At 34.2% G+C, this 17,695-nt stretch overlaps 1 protein-coding gene across 3 annotated transcripts in view; it reads left to right on the plus strand.

Annotated features, from left to right (window-relative positions):
• The window catches only part of FAF1 (Fas associated factor 1), a 177,196-nt gene that overhangs the window by 77,734 nt on the left and 81,767 nt on the right, over positions 1–17,695 (plus strand). For all 3 annotated transcript variants that reach the window (XR_015698574.1, XR_015698573.1, XM_009461274.2), the window contains exon 8: positions 11,896–11,982. Coding sequence is in view for 1 of the 3 variants with exons in the window: in XM_009461274.2 (XP_009459549.2) it covers positions 11,896–11,982 (87 nt within the window). In the remaining 2 variants the exon portion in view is untranslated. The remainder of the gene's footprint in view (positions 1–11,895; positions 11,983–17,695) is intronic.

Below are 17,695 nucleotides of genomic sequence, written 5' to 3' on the forward strand. Positions count from 1 at the left end.
TGCACTTTGCGCGTCATTTTTCCTTTGGGTTACAAATGTGATTGCAAGACACACTAAAAGCCTTGTCCTGTTGTTGCAACAGTACATCCAGTATTGGTGAAATTAGTATTTTCAGATCTGTGACTTGTCTTCCTTTTTAGATGCATCTTGTTGGCTGGGACTAAGAATAAAAGGGCTGCAGAGAGAGCTGACCCATCTCTCTTCTCTAAGCAGCAGGCTTGCTGTGATCTTTAAGTGTAAAAGTGGTGGGAAGAAATAGGTAAAACATTGAAGTTAGAGGAGTATTAGAGTATTTCTCCACATGAAAGTACCACACAACTCTGCACAGTTGTGGTACTTTGCTTCACAAGATTCATAGATTGAACTACTTTTTCACGTAATGTCTAAATTTGCAAATAGTTTCTAATATTGGCCATTTAAAAAAAAAATTGAATAGATTTTATATTGTCTCTAGTAGCAATAAAATACATTCTCTCATAAAAGAATATTTTATCAATTGTCTAGAAATGAGACAAGTAAAAAACACATGACAAAATACTGATTTTGTGATGTTCCATTTCTTAAACTGAAATTGGTGGGTTTATCACTTAAAATAAGGATTGTCTCTGAAGCACATGTGGTTTATGCGTTTTCCGAGACTTTGAAACAGTCAGTTTTTATTCTGAAACATGTTTGTGTAGGAGTGGAGGAAGATATTGTCCATCAATGAAATGTGTTAAGGACCATATGTCTTCGTATGATAACCTAAGCTTTGCAAGGGGCAGTAGGATTTAGTCTCTCATTGGACCAAAGTGAGAAGAAATTTGGAAGAGGGAAAGGTGATTTTTTTTTTTTTAGTATGTATACAAATGTTGCTCTTTACTATAATTAAATGCAGTAAGAATGGGAAATCTAACTTCCATTCATCTCCTTATTAGTTCCTAAAATGACCATCTATTTTACCATTTATTGATATGACTGGTTACTTTTGAGACCCATGGAAATGCACAAGTAGGGAAGCAAAGAAAGGCCAATATATGTATTTATCATGCTTAGGCTGTTGCAAACTAGTTGCTTGTGAAATGACGATGAAAGTGTTTGTCTTCAAATACATTTGTCTAAATTTTCTTTTGTTCAGAACATGACAGCCGTGAAAACGTAACAGATGTACTTTCCACTGCAAGAATCACATCAACTATCTCTTTTAATTCAAACCCTAGAAATAATCTTTAAGATCCTTATGACTGGGGATCTGACTATATCCAAAATATTCACTATGCTATAACTCGTTAAGACAACTAGTTCCTTAAAAAGGAAACAACAAAGCCAATACAAGATAGAGGAAAGTATAGTACAGACTTTTTGCTGAAGAGTTCACACACTAATTCCTGACAAAGGAAGTGGAACAGATTCAAAGACAGGAGCTGCAAATTTACACTTGTTTGTGCAGTAGTCTGAATATATGTACATGTGATATGGACAAACTGGGATCAAGCCTGTGTAACTGGCATGCAGATTTTTTCTTACTTCCTAACCTTTGTTTATGTTTTACCATTACCCAGTAATGGCAGTAGCTTCTGGCCCTGGCTTTGGTAGGTCTGAGAGAAGTTGGGATGCACCGAAAGTGTATTTAGTAGTTTAAATCATGCTTTCATACCAATTTTAAATAGCTTGGATCAAGGTTACTGCTCTTGGTCATGTCCTTAACTTCGTGATCAGTAAGTGTCAAGGTATATTTTTCTCCTAAAAATTCTCTAAATTTTTACTGATTTAATCACTGAGATAATTTATTAAGAATATCTTTTAAGTCTAAGTATGCAATCCATATGAGATTACTTGTCCCTTGACTCCTGATGATCTCTTTCATCAGGTTAGCCCAGATACAAACTGTTTCCCTGGTGCAGTCTTCTGTTGCATTTAGTAGACCAGCTGTTTCAACTAGTGGTTTTCATATGGCTTTTTTTAGCTCCATAGATCATTGAACTGATCTTTAATTATTAAGCTTTTCTAATTTGTGGTGTTTTTCTTATCAGTCTTTCATGGCTTCTTCCCTAGAGATATCCTAATTCAGCTTGTATATTCTTTATTATATTTTTCTAGCGTCAGATCGGTTACATCCTTGTACACTGCTGCAGTAGAGTCCAAAATAACCCTCTGAACGTCACGTAATTTTCCTACCATGCTTTGTGAGGCACTCTGAAATCTTCTGGAAGGTGGTAACTAAAAGTAACATTTTCTATAGCAAACTAAGGTCTAATTTTTCCTGCCAGATGCAGGATCTTGCGTGAGTATTGGCCTCCAGAGTTTGTCCCACTATTTTTAAAGGGGTCTTAAAATGTTAATTTTTAATGGAAATAAAATACCTGATGTTTGGCAATTTATCAACATTTTAGGATATAAAAGTAGCTGGAATTGGGAAGGTAGCATTAGCAATCTTTTTTGGTAATTATCCTGTTTTTTACAGCAAATAAATACCCTTTATATTGCAATTGAGTGCTTTGTCAAAAGAGTAGTTGCCTCTTGATAGTGATCTGGTAATAGATGACTTAGTAGCAGTTCCCTGTTGTCTTTTGTAATGTGCATAAAGATCAGTTAAAAGTTTCCACAGAGCAGTGCTTTTTCATTTAGGTTACTTGTAAGTATGTTTTCTCAAATGACCATTCCTACTGAATGGAAGAACAAACCAGGACTTCAAAATGTATCTTCTCTGTGTCAGTGCACTATATGTAGAACAAACAAACAAAAAACTTCAAGTATTATCATCAGCTTAGTTTTGTTAGTAGAATTCTTTAAGGCATTTTCAAATAAATTTGTAAAATTGTTTTGGCAGTAAGTCTTTGTTGTTTGATCTCTTTTAACCCTAATCACATCTTCCTTTCAATCTCTAATGTCACAGCTAGCTCACACTCTAATTCTTTCATACCCCATTTCAACCTCATGCTTGTGTGCTGCTAAAATGATTTTTTTTCTTTTTTTTAAATACTCGTGTCTCTTGCCTCAATTTCTTAAGAATGTGTTTTTCCTTCTTCTTCTATAGGAATTTGTTTCTTCTTTTAACCTTCTATTAAAAAATTCAAAGGGTCATGTAGTTTTAAGTTCAGAGGGGATTATCACAATTAGGTCTCCTAGGCACTACAAGCAATGAATAATAATAATTATGTAGGCTGAACCTTTGTGCAGTGCAGGCCATATAGCAGCAACCAGTAACTTCTGCATCAAGTTCAGAAGACTGTAACTTGCAATAACGGGCTTCTAGAAGGATAGCTAATTTTAGGTATTTAAAGATGGAGATCAGCAAAGAGGTTTCTTTATTCCACAGAATTAAAATATGCATGTATGCTGGCAGAAAACTGAGGCATTGAGAAGTAAAACAAGATTTTAAAGACAGTGAAACAGTTGTGCATAGAATTTGAATATAGTGAATAATATAATATATACTTATTTGCCACTTGCTGCAGCCCAGGAAAAGGCCAGACCCAAAGCAGTGGCAAAAAGTAGTATGTGGTAGCTTGAAGAGAGCTCAGATTAATTCTCAAACCTCAAACATTGTCTGGGCAGGAGGCTGAGGTTGGGAAAATATCTTGCCAAATCTCTGAGGGAACATCTTGTGTTTGGAACATCCATCTTTTCAGATTATATTGTAGGCATAGACATATATTGCATGAGGCAATCAGAAGTTCACATGTCAAAAGATTCAATAAAGTTTAGTTGAAGCTTTGCTTTTATTTTCTATTTCAAAATTTTCAGGTTTTAACCACAAAAATATACTAGTATTACCCAGTGGACTGTTTTATTGTAGATTGTAGTGTTAAGATCCTAACTTGACACAGACACATTAAAAACAGTCAAATGAGATCCAAGAAGGGTTGGTTTAAAAGAGGTTTAAAATATGAGGTCCAACAAATGAAATAGAGGATAATGAAGTATTAATAATTGTGAAATCTATGAAAGTAATTTATTCGCAATGTTCTTTCTATTGCTGAAGGGAAACTGCTGAATGCTTCTTTACAAACATTTACAAAATGTAATGAATTTCAAATGTCATTGCATTTAATGGATTTTTTAAATCATCTGGTGATTCCTAAACTGGATGGGTTTCTGATAACAACTTCCAGTTAAGAAAAATTTCTAAATTATTTGAATAAGTGTTACAGCTCAGAAATAGAGTTGCTCATTGAGGCTATAAAGTGAGTAGGTAGTGTCTCTGAAGGTGTCTTTCTCTCAACTGTAGAACAAGTAGACAGAAGATAGCCAACTAGCTTAGGAAAAAAACAGTTTATTTTTTTAATTTAGGACATCTGCCTAAGTTTGCCAGTAATATTTCACATAAGTAATTAGGACTACCTGTAGTCCTCAAGAATTTACGTCAGTAAAATGGAATTAACATTTTTGTTTTGGATGTTGTTTGGTGACTCACTATGATAGATATAAATCTGGGGGAATGAGGCTATAAGTGCTTAGTTGGGGAGTAAAGAATCCATATGCCTTTCTGGAAGTCGTACTGGTGAATCTGTCCTCATATCTAGTATCTTATTTTCCTAAATGGCAAGGTTTTTACTAAAATATTATGGTGAATCATCTCTCTGAGTTTATTGTCTGTTTACAGATTCTTTCTCCTGAAAATTTTCCTCCCTCCTCCATTTTAAAATATATAATAGCAAAATAATACATTAACTTTGTGTTTACTTATTCAGCCACTTAATCTTTCTTAGTAGTTACCTGTTTCTCTTTGCCTCATCACTCAAATTGGAAATAGTGTGGATTATTTATGTTAAAGTATTAATTTAAACCCTAGATATATGAAGTTCTTACTCCACCTTTCCAAGGATGAGAGGCAAAATTCATGTACTTCAATCTCTTTTCTAGATATTGAAATAAAAGAATTGGAAACATAAAAAAAATGTATTTGCTGGTTTTTGCTTAGCGTTTAATGTGACTAAATGTCAGAAAAATCACACATTATTTTCCAGACCTAGGTTAATTTGAGTGGTTACATAATGAATTCAACAAGTTTTCTAATGAAGATATTGGCACGATATTTACTGAGTACTACAGTACAGTACAACCCATTTTAACAGTAGTTTAAACTGGGTTTATTTTGGTTTCAACACTGTTCCATACACTCTCAAGTGAAAGTTGGATGCGTTACTGGCTTTTCTGTACATAAAATGTGTTTAACTGCAGGAAAGCGGTACATGAAAAATTAGCAGAAAATTTTCTACTTATTTTTTTTGTGTTGTAACTTGCTGATGAATTCTGCTTTGTGGCTGACATACAATGGACATTCAGGTTCTCTTGGGGTCCTTTAAGGAGGTTTGAAATTGCATATTGTTTTTAATTTGAAAATGAAACAGTGCTAATTAGAGAGAAGAGAATACTACTTTCATGAGGTATACAAGTTTTGGTGCTTTTATTTGTGTCGGTTTTACTTGTCACGATAGAATAAGCAAGTAATGTATTTCAGACGTTGAATTAAAAGCAGTTATGTTAGAATGTTATGCATTTTTATTCTGGATTAAACAAGAAAAGAGGTTTCAAAGCTTTAGCCTACTAAAGGGTTAAACTTAATAAATGCAGACCAGAATCTTTTCCGAGGTATTAAAAGCAAAAATAGTAATTTAAATGAAGAGCTGTGAAATAAAAAATTAATTAGAGGATGTATTGTAGTAAAACACACATTTGAGTTCTTGTGTATTTCATAAAAGCGCTGAATCACAACTGACTTTTGGCTGGCAAGCTTGGGCAGGAGAGGAGTTCTTTTGCATTCAGTGTAGATTTTAAATATTTAGGTCGGAAGAATGTTTTTTTCCTTTAGATTACAACAGAGTGAATTGAGTGTATGTGCAAATGTAAATAGTTATTTTAGCATAGTGAGTCTTCCTTGGAGAGTTTCAATAGTATGAAATTCTTGAGAAGCAGATGCCGTTATTTAAAAATAGCCTGATTCTGATATCTTAATTCACTAATTGAAAGCATTCCAGAATTTAAGCTTCAGTCAGCTGCTGGAAGGAGAGGCCAGTTATCATTTAATGCCTTTAGATTTGCATTATTGGTTCTAAAGTCAAGCCTACACTAAATTAAAATTTGCTGATTTAAATAACCTTCGTTCTTTATGTTTTAATATAGTTTATTATATCGTGTATTGGAGATACAAAAAGGCAAACAAAATCGTGAGTGGAGCAGACTTATACCATTCCCCTCAAATGAATCTTGCATAAAGTGACGTGAGAGTTTTGGTTTGGGTGCTAATGTTAGTCATGGTTCATACAGTACATTACTTGCTATATATTAATATATCCTACTTGTGGGTTGCTGGCTAAAAATTACTGCACGTATCACTTTTTAAAGTTAAGAAATTCAGTTTCTCGTTGACTGCAAATAGCCTTTTCCTGATAAAATGCAAAACACCTTTTCTCTGCTATGGGAAAATTCTAAATATGGGTCACTTATTTTTGTTTTCTATTTTCTCTCCTAACTTCTTCTGTTTCTGTCCTCTGTCTTTACTGTTACTATGGACCAAGTCTATTGCAATAGGTTGCGGCAGAGATGCTGATTCAGAAATTTTTTCTCTCTAGTTTTACATCTCTGTAATAGTTCCTGTTAGTCCAAAGTTAACTGAAATTACCCTTTCATCTGACCCATCTTTTTGTTCATAACTACTAATAACATCATTATCCTTCTAAATTCACCACTTTATCATCTTTGACACTTCTCTATGCTTAGAAACTTGGTAGATTCTGTCCCTGCTTCCTATGTATTACTGCCAGGTTCCTGATGCTCTTTGCAATCTGTCAGTGGAATTTTGTCTGGCAGAGATGTTAAAGGCTTTCCTCTATAATCTTGAAGACTATTGCTTTAGCTGGTTTTGCCTCCTTTCTTTCCATCTTTCTTCACCAAAATGCTTTTGCTTACTTTGAGTTTCTTTCTGTCATTGCCCCATCCATATCATTTCTGTCCACTGAAAATTTTGCTTACTTGTCTTGGCTTCTTCTGTTACAATGTCAAAGTCAAGATTCTCGCTTTACCATCAGTGCCCCATGCAACCTTGCTATGTCTGCATCTGATCTCATTTCCCCACGTCCCCCAACTCACATTCCACATTCCTCACAGTCCTCTGACTTTATTGCTGCTTTTGTCTGCCTTTCATGCACTCATTTTTGCACTGTCTTTCATGCTGCCTATGTGCCTGGAACGGTCTTTAGCATCTCAGCCAATTTACAGCTTTGCATAAATTATATTTAATAATAAGACTAACAAAAGTTCATTATCTACATTATTTCAATTAACTTTGTACCTGCATAAGTGGAAAACAGCCCGAGGGAAAGTACTGTTAAACTTTGTTGTGATTTGTTGTGATTCAAAGATACAGATTCAGGCACGACAGTTCTTTGATGATTCAGCATAAATTTAATTTTTTAACAATTCGGTAGGTGTTAGGAGTTTTTTTTTGGTTTTGTTTTTTTTTTGACAGTAGATTTCAGATTTTTCTAATTCAGAGATAAAAAACCAGCTACTTATGGCTGCTAAGTGAAACCACCAGAAGGTCATCATCTTCACATTACCTGGTACAGGCTCTTGCCCTGTGGTATATTTTACTTCATTTCGTCCTTACTAATATGGATGTGGAAGGGCTTTGAATGTTGGATTAACTTCATATCTACAAACAAAGTGTATCTTTTGTGTTTAACCTTCCTTTTAAAGCAACATACTCATCTGCTTAAAAAAGCAGTGAAATATAAGAACATAAGACTCTGCCTATATCTGGGAAGTTTTCTCAGTGTGTTGGCTACTTTGACTTACGGGTTTTCTTAAAATACTAAAAGTTGTTTAATATTTTAACTCCCTTCTAACACCATTGAAAATGAGCTGAAGGTCAAACTTCATGTGCTTGTCCAGCATCAGTGTATAGCTGCAAGGCAGGGTATTCTGCAGGAATTATGCATAATTTTCCAAGTAAAACTGCATTTGAAATATGTGGGGTATTTTTTTTTTTTGTTCTTTAAATGGTTGTATTGATACTGTGCACAGCTGAGTTGTGGAACCAAATAGATGTGCCTTTAATTTGTTTTTAAATGGTCTCGTATATTCTGGAGATTATAATCTGAAGGCTGGCTGCCATAGTAATGTGCCAGTCACCATGGCATCTGAACATTATGAAAAGAAATTCTGGGCTGCACAAAGACAATGCCACCAATTAGTATTTCAAACGGATCAAAGGTGGGGGAGCAAAAAGTTTGCCAATAAATGTAGCTGAGTGGATGGCACTAGAAATTAGAGTTTGCTTTACACAAACTCATAAAGATTTCAGTCCTCCTATCGATATCATGTGAATTTGCAAATAAAAGCCTTAAAACAGACTTCATCCATTTACTATACTAACCTTTTTCAGTTGCATGAAAAGTATAGCCGTAGGTTTTTATTTCACTGCCTAGTGAAGAAGTAGTTTATAGTTCTGCTTTATATGAATCTTTAGAACTTTTTCCTCCTTACAGAATTTTTAACTTTAAACTGAAATTGTCAGTTAATGAAGAAAAGAGGTTTTCTGTACTTGATTAGTAAATATTCCTAGTCTCTCTAAAACTTTTGCAGTCTGCTTTCTTAATACTATTCTAATTACCAAACAAGTATAAAATTAAATAGTTATTTAAAAGCAAGCTTGTTTTATCTTAAATAATTGATTGTGGCTTGTTGTTTGCAAGAGGACTACTTTGGCATGAATTCCAAATCCAGTTATGATCTTAACTCAAGCAGTTTGTTTAATCAAACATTACTCTAATAAGTCTTACATGGTCCCCTACCCGTCCGGGCCTGTCTATAACAACTAGTTTATTCTGCGACGAGTTGCTCAACAGATGTCATTCTGGTAGAATAACGCAGCAGAATACTTGTGCGTTGGCTAAAATTACTTCAACTTTGATCACTTTTGTCCGGCACATCAGTCTGGCATTGTGCTTTATACCAACATAACACTTTACCCCGAGCATGCCTTTCAAGCTTAGAATAGCAGAGGAATGTTATTGAATTCAGTGCAGTTACAGATGAGTTAATAAAAGAAGGGAAATACTGTTTTTTTCATAATGCCTTTCTGTTGTACTTTGGAATTAAAAGGGAATTTGAGGAATGTGACTTCTGAGTTATTTATTTTTACTTCTGAAGGCTTTTTGAAAACAATATTATGTAGTTGCATTGATCCCACGTTTCTCTAAGTAAGTTTCACTTGTTATTTGAAAATAGCTCATTTTAGAGTTTTCTATTCTGAAAATAGTATTAGAAGACTTTTTTGGTGTGTAATTGGAGAATAGTTATCTCACAGGGACAGTTTTTCCTCTGTATTTAATGCAAGAAAACTAAAATAGCAAGAACCGTATGCTTGTGATCACAGATCAGTATTGTTACATTTTGATGGGCTGTTGTGGGGTCAGTACGGAGTAATGACATCTCTTTACCTTGATACTGCTGTGAAACGAATACTGCACAGCAGGCTACCTTCTTGTTAAGAAGCAGTGAAGAAAGGCTGTTTGTTTTGAACAGTAGGAATGAGATCATATACCAAGTTCTATAGAGTTCGGTCTTCCATAATTCCATTTTTCACAGGTGCGTGTGTGTATACAGATGCATATACATGTATATATAAGAATATACCATATACGTGTGTATTTGAAATGTATTCAAATAAGTTTTTAATCATTAACATACATTTGTATTTTTTAAACATGACGAGGAAGCACTAATGTGAAGTGCACTTCATTTACTAATCAATGCTTCAGTATTCTGTGTCTAAAACAAAACAATGTTCTTGTTTTAGTTTTTTTAATTAAAATATAGTTGTTTTTTTTTTTTTTTAATTGAACCATAGTTACCAGATCAGTCTCCCTGCAAAAACTCCTGAACAAAACCAGTATTAACATAAAGGTTCTTGGGTGTCCATGTAATTTACCAGTTTTACCAAAAAAAAGAGATATCTTAATGATTCTGAAACATACAATGAATGTAAAGCTTAGCTGAAAATCCAACCCAAATATATGTTATGATACTGAAATGTCCAGATAAGGAACCCACATGGTCTGACTTTCATCCTTTAGTAAGATGTAGACTCAAGAGTTGTAAGTAATGTATCTTGCTGTTAGATAATAATTTGAAGCCATTGTTTTCCACTTATCTATTCAGAATAGTTATATTTATAAAGCTTTAAACTGATAGTATTGAAATTATTATCTGCATAGCCTATATAGTAAATCTACCCAGAAATGGGAGAGAGTTCTTCACAGTTTTTACTAAAGGGCACTTTATTAGTATGAAATACTACTACCACTACTACTAGTACTACTACTACTAAAAGTAGTGAGAATGAGCAACAATAATTGAATGGAGCATCTGAGAACTGGAAATACAGTAAGAGCACTGGACTTTGTGTTTGCTCTCTGTATGCCCTGAATTTTCTCAGTTGTATTTATTTGCTGGCAAACTCATGCAGCAGTGCCATGAAGAGTCTTTTGAAGAATGTTGCCTAAATCAACATTTGTGAGCAAGCGTATGTGTGGAAATCCCTGCCTCCTCCCTCATCCCCCTTAGGATATTTACAATGATTAGAACAGTTGTTTTACCACTTAATGTCTGCACATGTATTCCTCATCCTTGTATTAATGTGCTTGAACTATGTGCAAAATTTAAAAGAAAGGATTTATGCAGCATTTCTCTCTAAAGATGATCCTGAGAAAAAGAATTTTGGTGCTATTTCGTTATGCAAACACATTTTTAGATTAATATCTCCTTCCAGATGTTGCATATACATTCTGTACTAAAAATAGATGCCAAATTTTGAGGGAACATATGCACAGCCCATATGTTTACGTTACCATATTACCTTACCATGTATTCAAAACTCAGCTGTGCTTCCATGATGAAGCTATGGCAAGTACTGATTAATAGTTAGGGTCAAATTATATAAAATGTCTGTATAGTAGATCACTTTGTTTTATTGTATTATGTCCCTAAGAATGGTAGTTTAGAATCACCTTTCATTCATTTCTTGAATAAGGAACTTTTTTAAATATATGGGTTATGTTAGTATTTCTCATTTTGACAAATTTCAGCTTTCTTCCTGATTTTTTTAAATCATTTTTCTGTTCAGACAGAGAAAGCTGTTAAGTTAGGGTAAGTGCACGAGACTGCAAGCCGGGTCAAACGTGCCAGCTTTTTTATCTGTATTAATGTTTTTGAAGAAACAGTTTTGCGACTCTTCTATTTTGCAGCGTTCTTCCTGTATATGAAATTTTCAACTCTTTCTTCTTTTCCCCTTCCATTCCTCCTGACAATGATCGTGTGAGATTATTAATGGTAGTGACTTATATTTTAACATCATAAGAAAAGAGTTGATGTAAAAATTAGTTTATTTGCGTTTTGTTAACAAATGTTTGAAGTGGGCTGTCTTCATTGGAAATGTGCTTATTAATTTATATTTTCATGTTTAATACTATCACTTTTGGTTTTTTATCCCATTTAAGAAACTTATGCAAAAATAGTTGATTTTCTTATGTATTAGCATGAACGTAAAATTTTCAGGTGAAAACGGAGTATGTCAACTAGCAAAAACTGTAACAGAATTTTTGTTATTGCCTTCTGCTTCCCTTCAGTTTGATCATTACTTTGTAATACTGTTTACTGAGGAATTTGTATTATGAATTGTTTTACGCATTTATGATACTTCAGGAATAATGTATCATTATGAACAATACTTTATAGATTTTTTTTTTTTTTCTCTAACGTAGTTTGTTCAGTTGCTTTCTGCAGCACTGAAATTCAGCAGTACTGTACATAAACCTGTGGAACAGATCTGAATCTTCGAGTGTTGGAGGAACAGTTTTGTTAGTAAAGGTTCTGAATTTTTTTGTTTTGGTTTGTTTCTTTTTTTACTAGGTAAAGCGGAATGTGTATGACCTGACTAGTATCCCTGTCCGTCACCAGTTATGGGAAGGCTGGCCTCCTTCTGCCACAGATGACTCGGTGAGTTGCTTTGGTTCTCATTTCATTTCTTCCTAAAAATAGCCAATTTTACTTGGATTTTTGATCAGAATCACCCAATAGCTTTTAGTGTCCCATATGCAGTAACTTATCATTATGCATACTTTGGGGCTTTATCTTGAAAGATACAAATACTAAGTTGTTGGCTTACTAAAGCATGCTTCCATGGAAATTATTCATGTGTATCAAATACAGTGCATGTTTTAGACTAGAAGGAGATGTATTCCTAGATTGGAGCAAAGCTGTGCAACATTGTGGAAGTTGAGGAGGTCTATTGCAGTGATGGAACTTCAGCGAAAAAATCCTATTTTTTACATGTATTCTGAGTGCATATCTAGATATTTTCCTCAGTCGTGTCCATCAGATCACTGGTATTCTTAAGCCTGCGTCTGGCTTTAAGCAGGAGGTGTTCCTGTTGAAATCGGTGGAGAACTTCACTTGCTTTTAAAGTATCTACTTTGGTTCTTGCTGGACCAGTAAGAATTTATGGACATTTGCAAGATTACATTTTGAAATGATAAATAATATGTATGCAGTACAATATGTATTCAGTTTGCAAATGTATTTTTCAGGTTTTAGAATTACCATTATTTAGAAATGGAAAGAAATCTTAGTCGAGATCAATATGTACCCTCAGTGATGGAATCAGCTAACTGTGAATTGCCTACAAATTCATGAAATTATGGGACTTAACTGCAGAATTCCATTAAATATTAGACTTGCTTCCTTGCATGGATGTCCCTGCAGTGTGTTTTACAGCATGTCTTTCAGTTTTGCTCAGACAGTTTTTTTCTGGTAGTATGTTCCCAATGCCAGCTAGTGAGGTCCACCTTTATTTATTAAAAAAAAAGCCTAAAAAGCCGAAATAATTATGTAGTTATGTTGTATATAGACTTTGTGATCTGAGAAAAATGTAGAAAAAATAAATACTTCTATTTTTATAAATTCATTCATTTAAACTAGGAGTTGAACCTGAGTATTCTACAAAGTAAAAATGGAATTGGGATTTGCTTTCTTTATGCATTAGCATTATCTTCAATGCATTACTTTCCTGTTCATTTCTACTCTCTTTTTCTAAAGGGACAATTGGTGTTTGTATGATAAGACTGCTGCTTTTTTGTTCTGGGTAAAGGATTTATGCCAATCAAAAAAAAAAAAAAAAAGCAAAGACTCTCCGAATTTCTAAGATACTTGTAAAATATGTCTGTGGTAGTGTTTGCAGAAACAGTAGTTAAGTTTGAGAGAGGTGGGTAAAGCTATGTCCATGTATTCAAGAGCATATCTGAGACGATAGATGTAAGATCTGAAATAACAGCATGGTGTCATGTGGTAATTACAGTCTTTGAAATGTGGATCCATTTTAACATTTTATTAGTTTACATTAGCCCCAAAAAGAATTGGAAACTCAACACTTCTAATCCGTTTTCCCACAGCTGTTAGGTTTTCCCGTATTTCCCTGCCCCCCCTTTCTTTTGAATAGGATACCTCACATATGTAAAACTCATAAATCTGTTTTAAGTCTGTTTTTACAAGTGACATTGTTGCAGGTGAATTTTTCCCCTTTTCATCTTTAATGAAATCGGTGAATGTTGAGTCATCTGCTCCAAAGCAGGATAGTCCTCAAAGCTCACTGCTCGAGTCTGGTGCAGCTGAGACTTGTCAGCTGTGTAAACAGATTTGAATGTGTTACCAACAAAAATATAATTAATTTCTGTCTAAAATTAGAGGCCATAGCTTACTATTTACAAAGATTTAATGTTAGCAATGACTGTCTATGGTTCTGTGATCTGAACATTTTTTCCTTTGCAAATTAGAAATATTCAGTAATAATTACTTTAGTAATTAGTCATGATGTCTTTAGTTCAGAGGCAAATTTTTAAAATCACTTTTTCTGTCATGAGTTTTTCACTTGCTGTGTTGTATAGTATTCCGTTGCAATTAAAAGAGTTAAAGAAAGACTTGATTAAAATACTTTTTCATTTACATGTTATGCAGCATAAGAAATACTTTGTAATACCACAGGAGGTTTTTCAGTGCAGTTCTCGTTAACCTTTGGCTTAGCAAACAGGACAACTAAATAGACTTCGCATAATTGGATTCCTGTATCATCTTGAGTCTCTTATGAACCTGACAGACTACAGTCTTCTAACATTATCAGGAAATTTAGTGGAGTCAGTAGTATTTAAAACATTGTTGCTTCATCTCCCTTCAGAGTTAAGATATGTTCTCTGCTTGTACTATCTAATGAAATATGGGATACTGTATGAATTGTCAATAACTCTTTCAGATCCTTTTGCACACTTTCACCAGGGAAATGGGTATCAAAACCTCCGCACGCAGGAGAATGTTTTCATGCTGTGACAGTTTGATTGTGGGTAACAAGGCATACGTAGTCTGTGGAAATCTCATGTTCACCATTTGGCAAGGACATATTTTTAGCTTTTATCATGCCAGAATAATTTTAATGCCATGAATTATATCTGTTCTGCTCATTAAAGTTCAAAGAAAGTAAATGTATGAGTTTTAAATTTTTCTTTTTTTTTAACAAGTTTACTTAAGTAAAACTTTAATTATATTGAAGATTTACTTTATCTGGTTTGGGGTATATATCATCAACTGATATAACGAAGTCTTGGAAAATTATCCTAGAAAATTGAAAAATAAGTATAATTTGATTTAAATAGTTTCACAGTCTGTTCCTTATCTTTATTTCTCTTTTGGATATTGTAACAACCTTAACGTTACTGAGCTTGTAAAATGAAAATGAAGCCAGAATAATTTAGTAAAATTTCTGAAATGTATTCCGTTTCTCTTTGCTATATTGGCTGAACTTCTAAACTTCTGCTGATAATTACTGCTCTTGCCAAGTGGAATGAGAAACCTTCAAATATGTATGTGTGAAAAAAAAAATATCTGAGATCAGTTGTAGGTGACTTTTTGGATATTAGCTTTACACGTGTATATTTGAGGTAAAACTGTTTTCCCCCTTGAGGTCACTGTTTTTTCATTTAGTTCGGCAGGATGAGTTTTTGTCCCTGATGTTTCTGTTCATTTTGGTAGCATAGAACAGCAACACCCAATATGGGAAGGAGGGGAGAGGTTGCTTTTGTGCTGCTTTTGTTCTCAGTATTTAAGCTAAAACTTTTTTCTTGATTAGTTCATTGTTTTAAGTCATTTCAGCGTAGTGATGAGAAATGTACTTCTTCATAAATAATGACAGTGAGCTTGCCAAAATGGAATATTTTTCTGCACGAAAATGATGTAAAACTTTTAGAATGAGGTTTGGAGGGGTAAATGGGAGAAAGACAAAGACAGAAGATGAAGCGCTCAGTGTTGTAACTGTGCCCTCACACACAGATCCTGTACAGAGGAACTTGGCATCCGTCCTTCCACCTACTGCCAGTAATGCTTTGTTTCCCTAAACAGTAAGGTTGGTCAAGACCTGGTATCGTCATTTCAAGACGAGTAACTGTACTTCTCTACTGTATAGATAAGCCAGTGGATATTAATTTAGGCAGAAGTAGGTCTACAACTACAAGTTATTCAGCTGCACTACTGAAGAGTCACATTTCAGATGTGACACGTGTGTAGCTACTAACGTATTGAGGCTTTGCTCTGCATCATCCCCCGTCAATGCAACCACCTTCAGTTCTGTGATGGCTGTAACAGATGTGGTTGACGTTCCTTAGCTGAATTTAATAAAGACTTCTAGGTTATAATCAAAATTCTCTAACGCTTATGTATGATCTAATTAGCACTGCTGTTATATTTAGCTGTTTCATTGCTGAGAACTAAGCACAGTCTGCACAGATAGAAATTAAGAATGCTGATAAATAGTATTCTGGTACAAAGTCAAACCATTTATGACGCTTTTTGGCTGATCTCCAGATTTTTGAAGAGGTCGAGTATTAAGCATCTGAGTAATTAGTATTTGGGTGTATATATTTCTTTCCCTTTCCAGGTCTTACAAAGGTTTTCTGAACAGAAAGTTCATTACCGCATGCTGTCATTGTGATATGAAAACAAACTGCGAGGTTTACATACACTAGCTGTTTAATTGTAATGGATACCATTTCTGTATTTACTGGATCATTTGAAATTTTCCCCCTGGAATTGATATGACTAAAGAATGAATAGTCCTGACAGAGAAAGTGTCTATTAATCAGAAGTGTAAAATTGACTATATTTAAATTAAAATACGTACATCATTAGAAAATGCTCAAATATTTTTTTTTTCCTGTGTAAGAATATCATAATTACACTTTGGATGGTCTCTAATGTTAATTATTTTTATATGTTACTTTCCTTCTGTGGTTCTCATCAGTTGCTTGCAGTAGAGTAGTAGAGTGGATCTGGCAGGATCCTTTTAATTTAGATACTTAGAAGAATACTTGCAGTCTGTGTTGTTATGTGGGTTCAGGAATACGGTAAAGTTTCAATTTAACATTTATACTATAATGCCAATTTAGTAGCGAAAATCGTTAGACAGTACCCAGTCTTGGAAGTTCATGGTAATCTATGAAGCAGCACATTCATCATCATTAAGAAACAGAAAAGTTACTGAGTAATTTAATAAACTGTTCCTAAATGTCTTTATTTTAGATAACCTTCTGACTTTGATGGCTTGCTTGGATGTTTTTATGTGGATGAAAGTATAATGAATTATCATGTTCTTTCCCCAGAATAAACAAGGAGGTTACAGTTGTTCCATCACTTTTTTTTTTTTACACCCCCCCCCGGTCTATTTTCCATTTATAAAAATTAAGATAAAGTGATGGGAATTAATTTAGTTTATGTAAAAATTACCATGTCAGGGATAATCAGTTTTGTGTTTTGTTTGTACTTTTTCATCACAAGAGAATTTATTTAGGATTGTCCAGTTTTTAAGCATAAAATAACTCAATTGAAGTGATCTACACCTGTCACGTTGCTTTTGGGAAGGGTTTGCTTCCTCAGTGCATGGTAATGAGTCCTACAGAAGTGCAAGAAGTGCACACTGAAGAACAAAACCCATTGTATCATTACATTAAAAATACAAGTCAGTCTAGTAGCTATGATTTAAAAATAACCAAAGCAAACAAAACAAACAAACCAACCAACCCAACCTTTCAATTTTCAGCATTCTTAACCATGTTGGGTCCTGATGGAAAAAGATGCTTGTCTTGTTCTGCTCACACTTCTGCTTCTTGTGGTCCAGTTTTAATGTTGCTTTTTTCAGTTGCTAGAGAATCCTGGAAGTGAAAGAAATGGGAAATGCACTCTTTGCTTTGGTTTGATCTAAGGATATTTGGATGGCAGTAGCCATGATCTCAGAAATCTGGGAAAATTTAAGATCACCTTTCTTAGTTACCATAAAAAGGGTTCTAGTTTTTATAACTCATTTCATCCATGAATTTAAATGGCCAGTAAAATCATAGAATTTTGAGGCTGATCTCATGTTTCTTATGGGGAAGAGCAGCAAGATTGATTTGGAGGTACACAGGTGTATTGGGAGTTGGTGAGGTGGTAAGAGTCTGTTTTATGACAGTTTATTGTCACCGATCAAATAGAAATTTCATCTTTGAGAGCAGGTGCTTCTGTTAATCTTATCTTTTGGGGAAGGCAGAGACTTCAAAGAAGCCTGTTTAGAGGGGAGTGCAGTTGACTCTAACGTATGAATAATCTGATATTTTCATAACCACAGTTTGTCTACAGC

Source organism: Nipponia nippon, unplaced genomic scaffold (genome assembly GCF_047370975.1).
Source record: "Nipponia nippon isolate SJK-2023a ecotype South Korea unplaced genomic scaffold, ASM4737097v1 scaffold_5, whole genome shotgun sequence".
NCBI lineage: Eukaryota > Metazoa > Chordata > Aves > Pelecaniformes > Threskiornithidae > Nipponia > Nipponia nippon.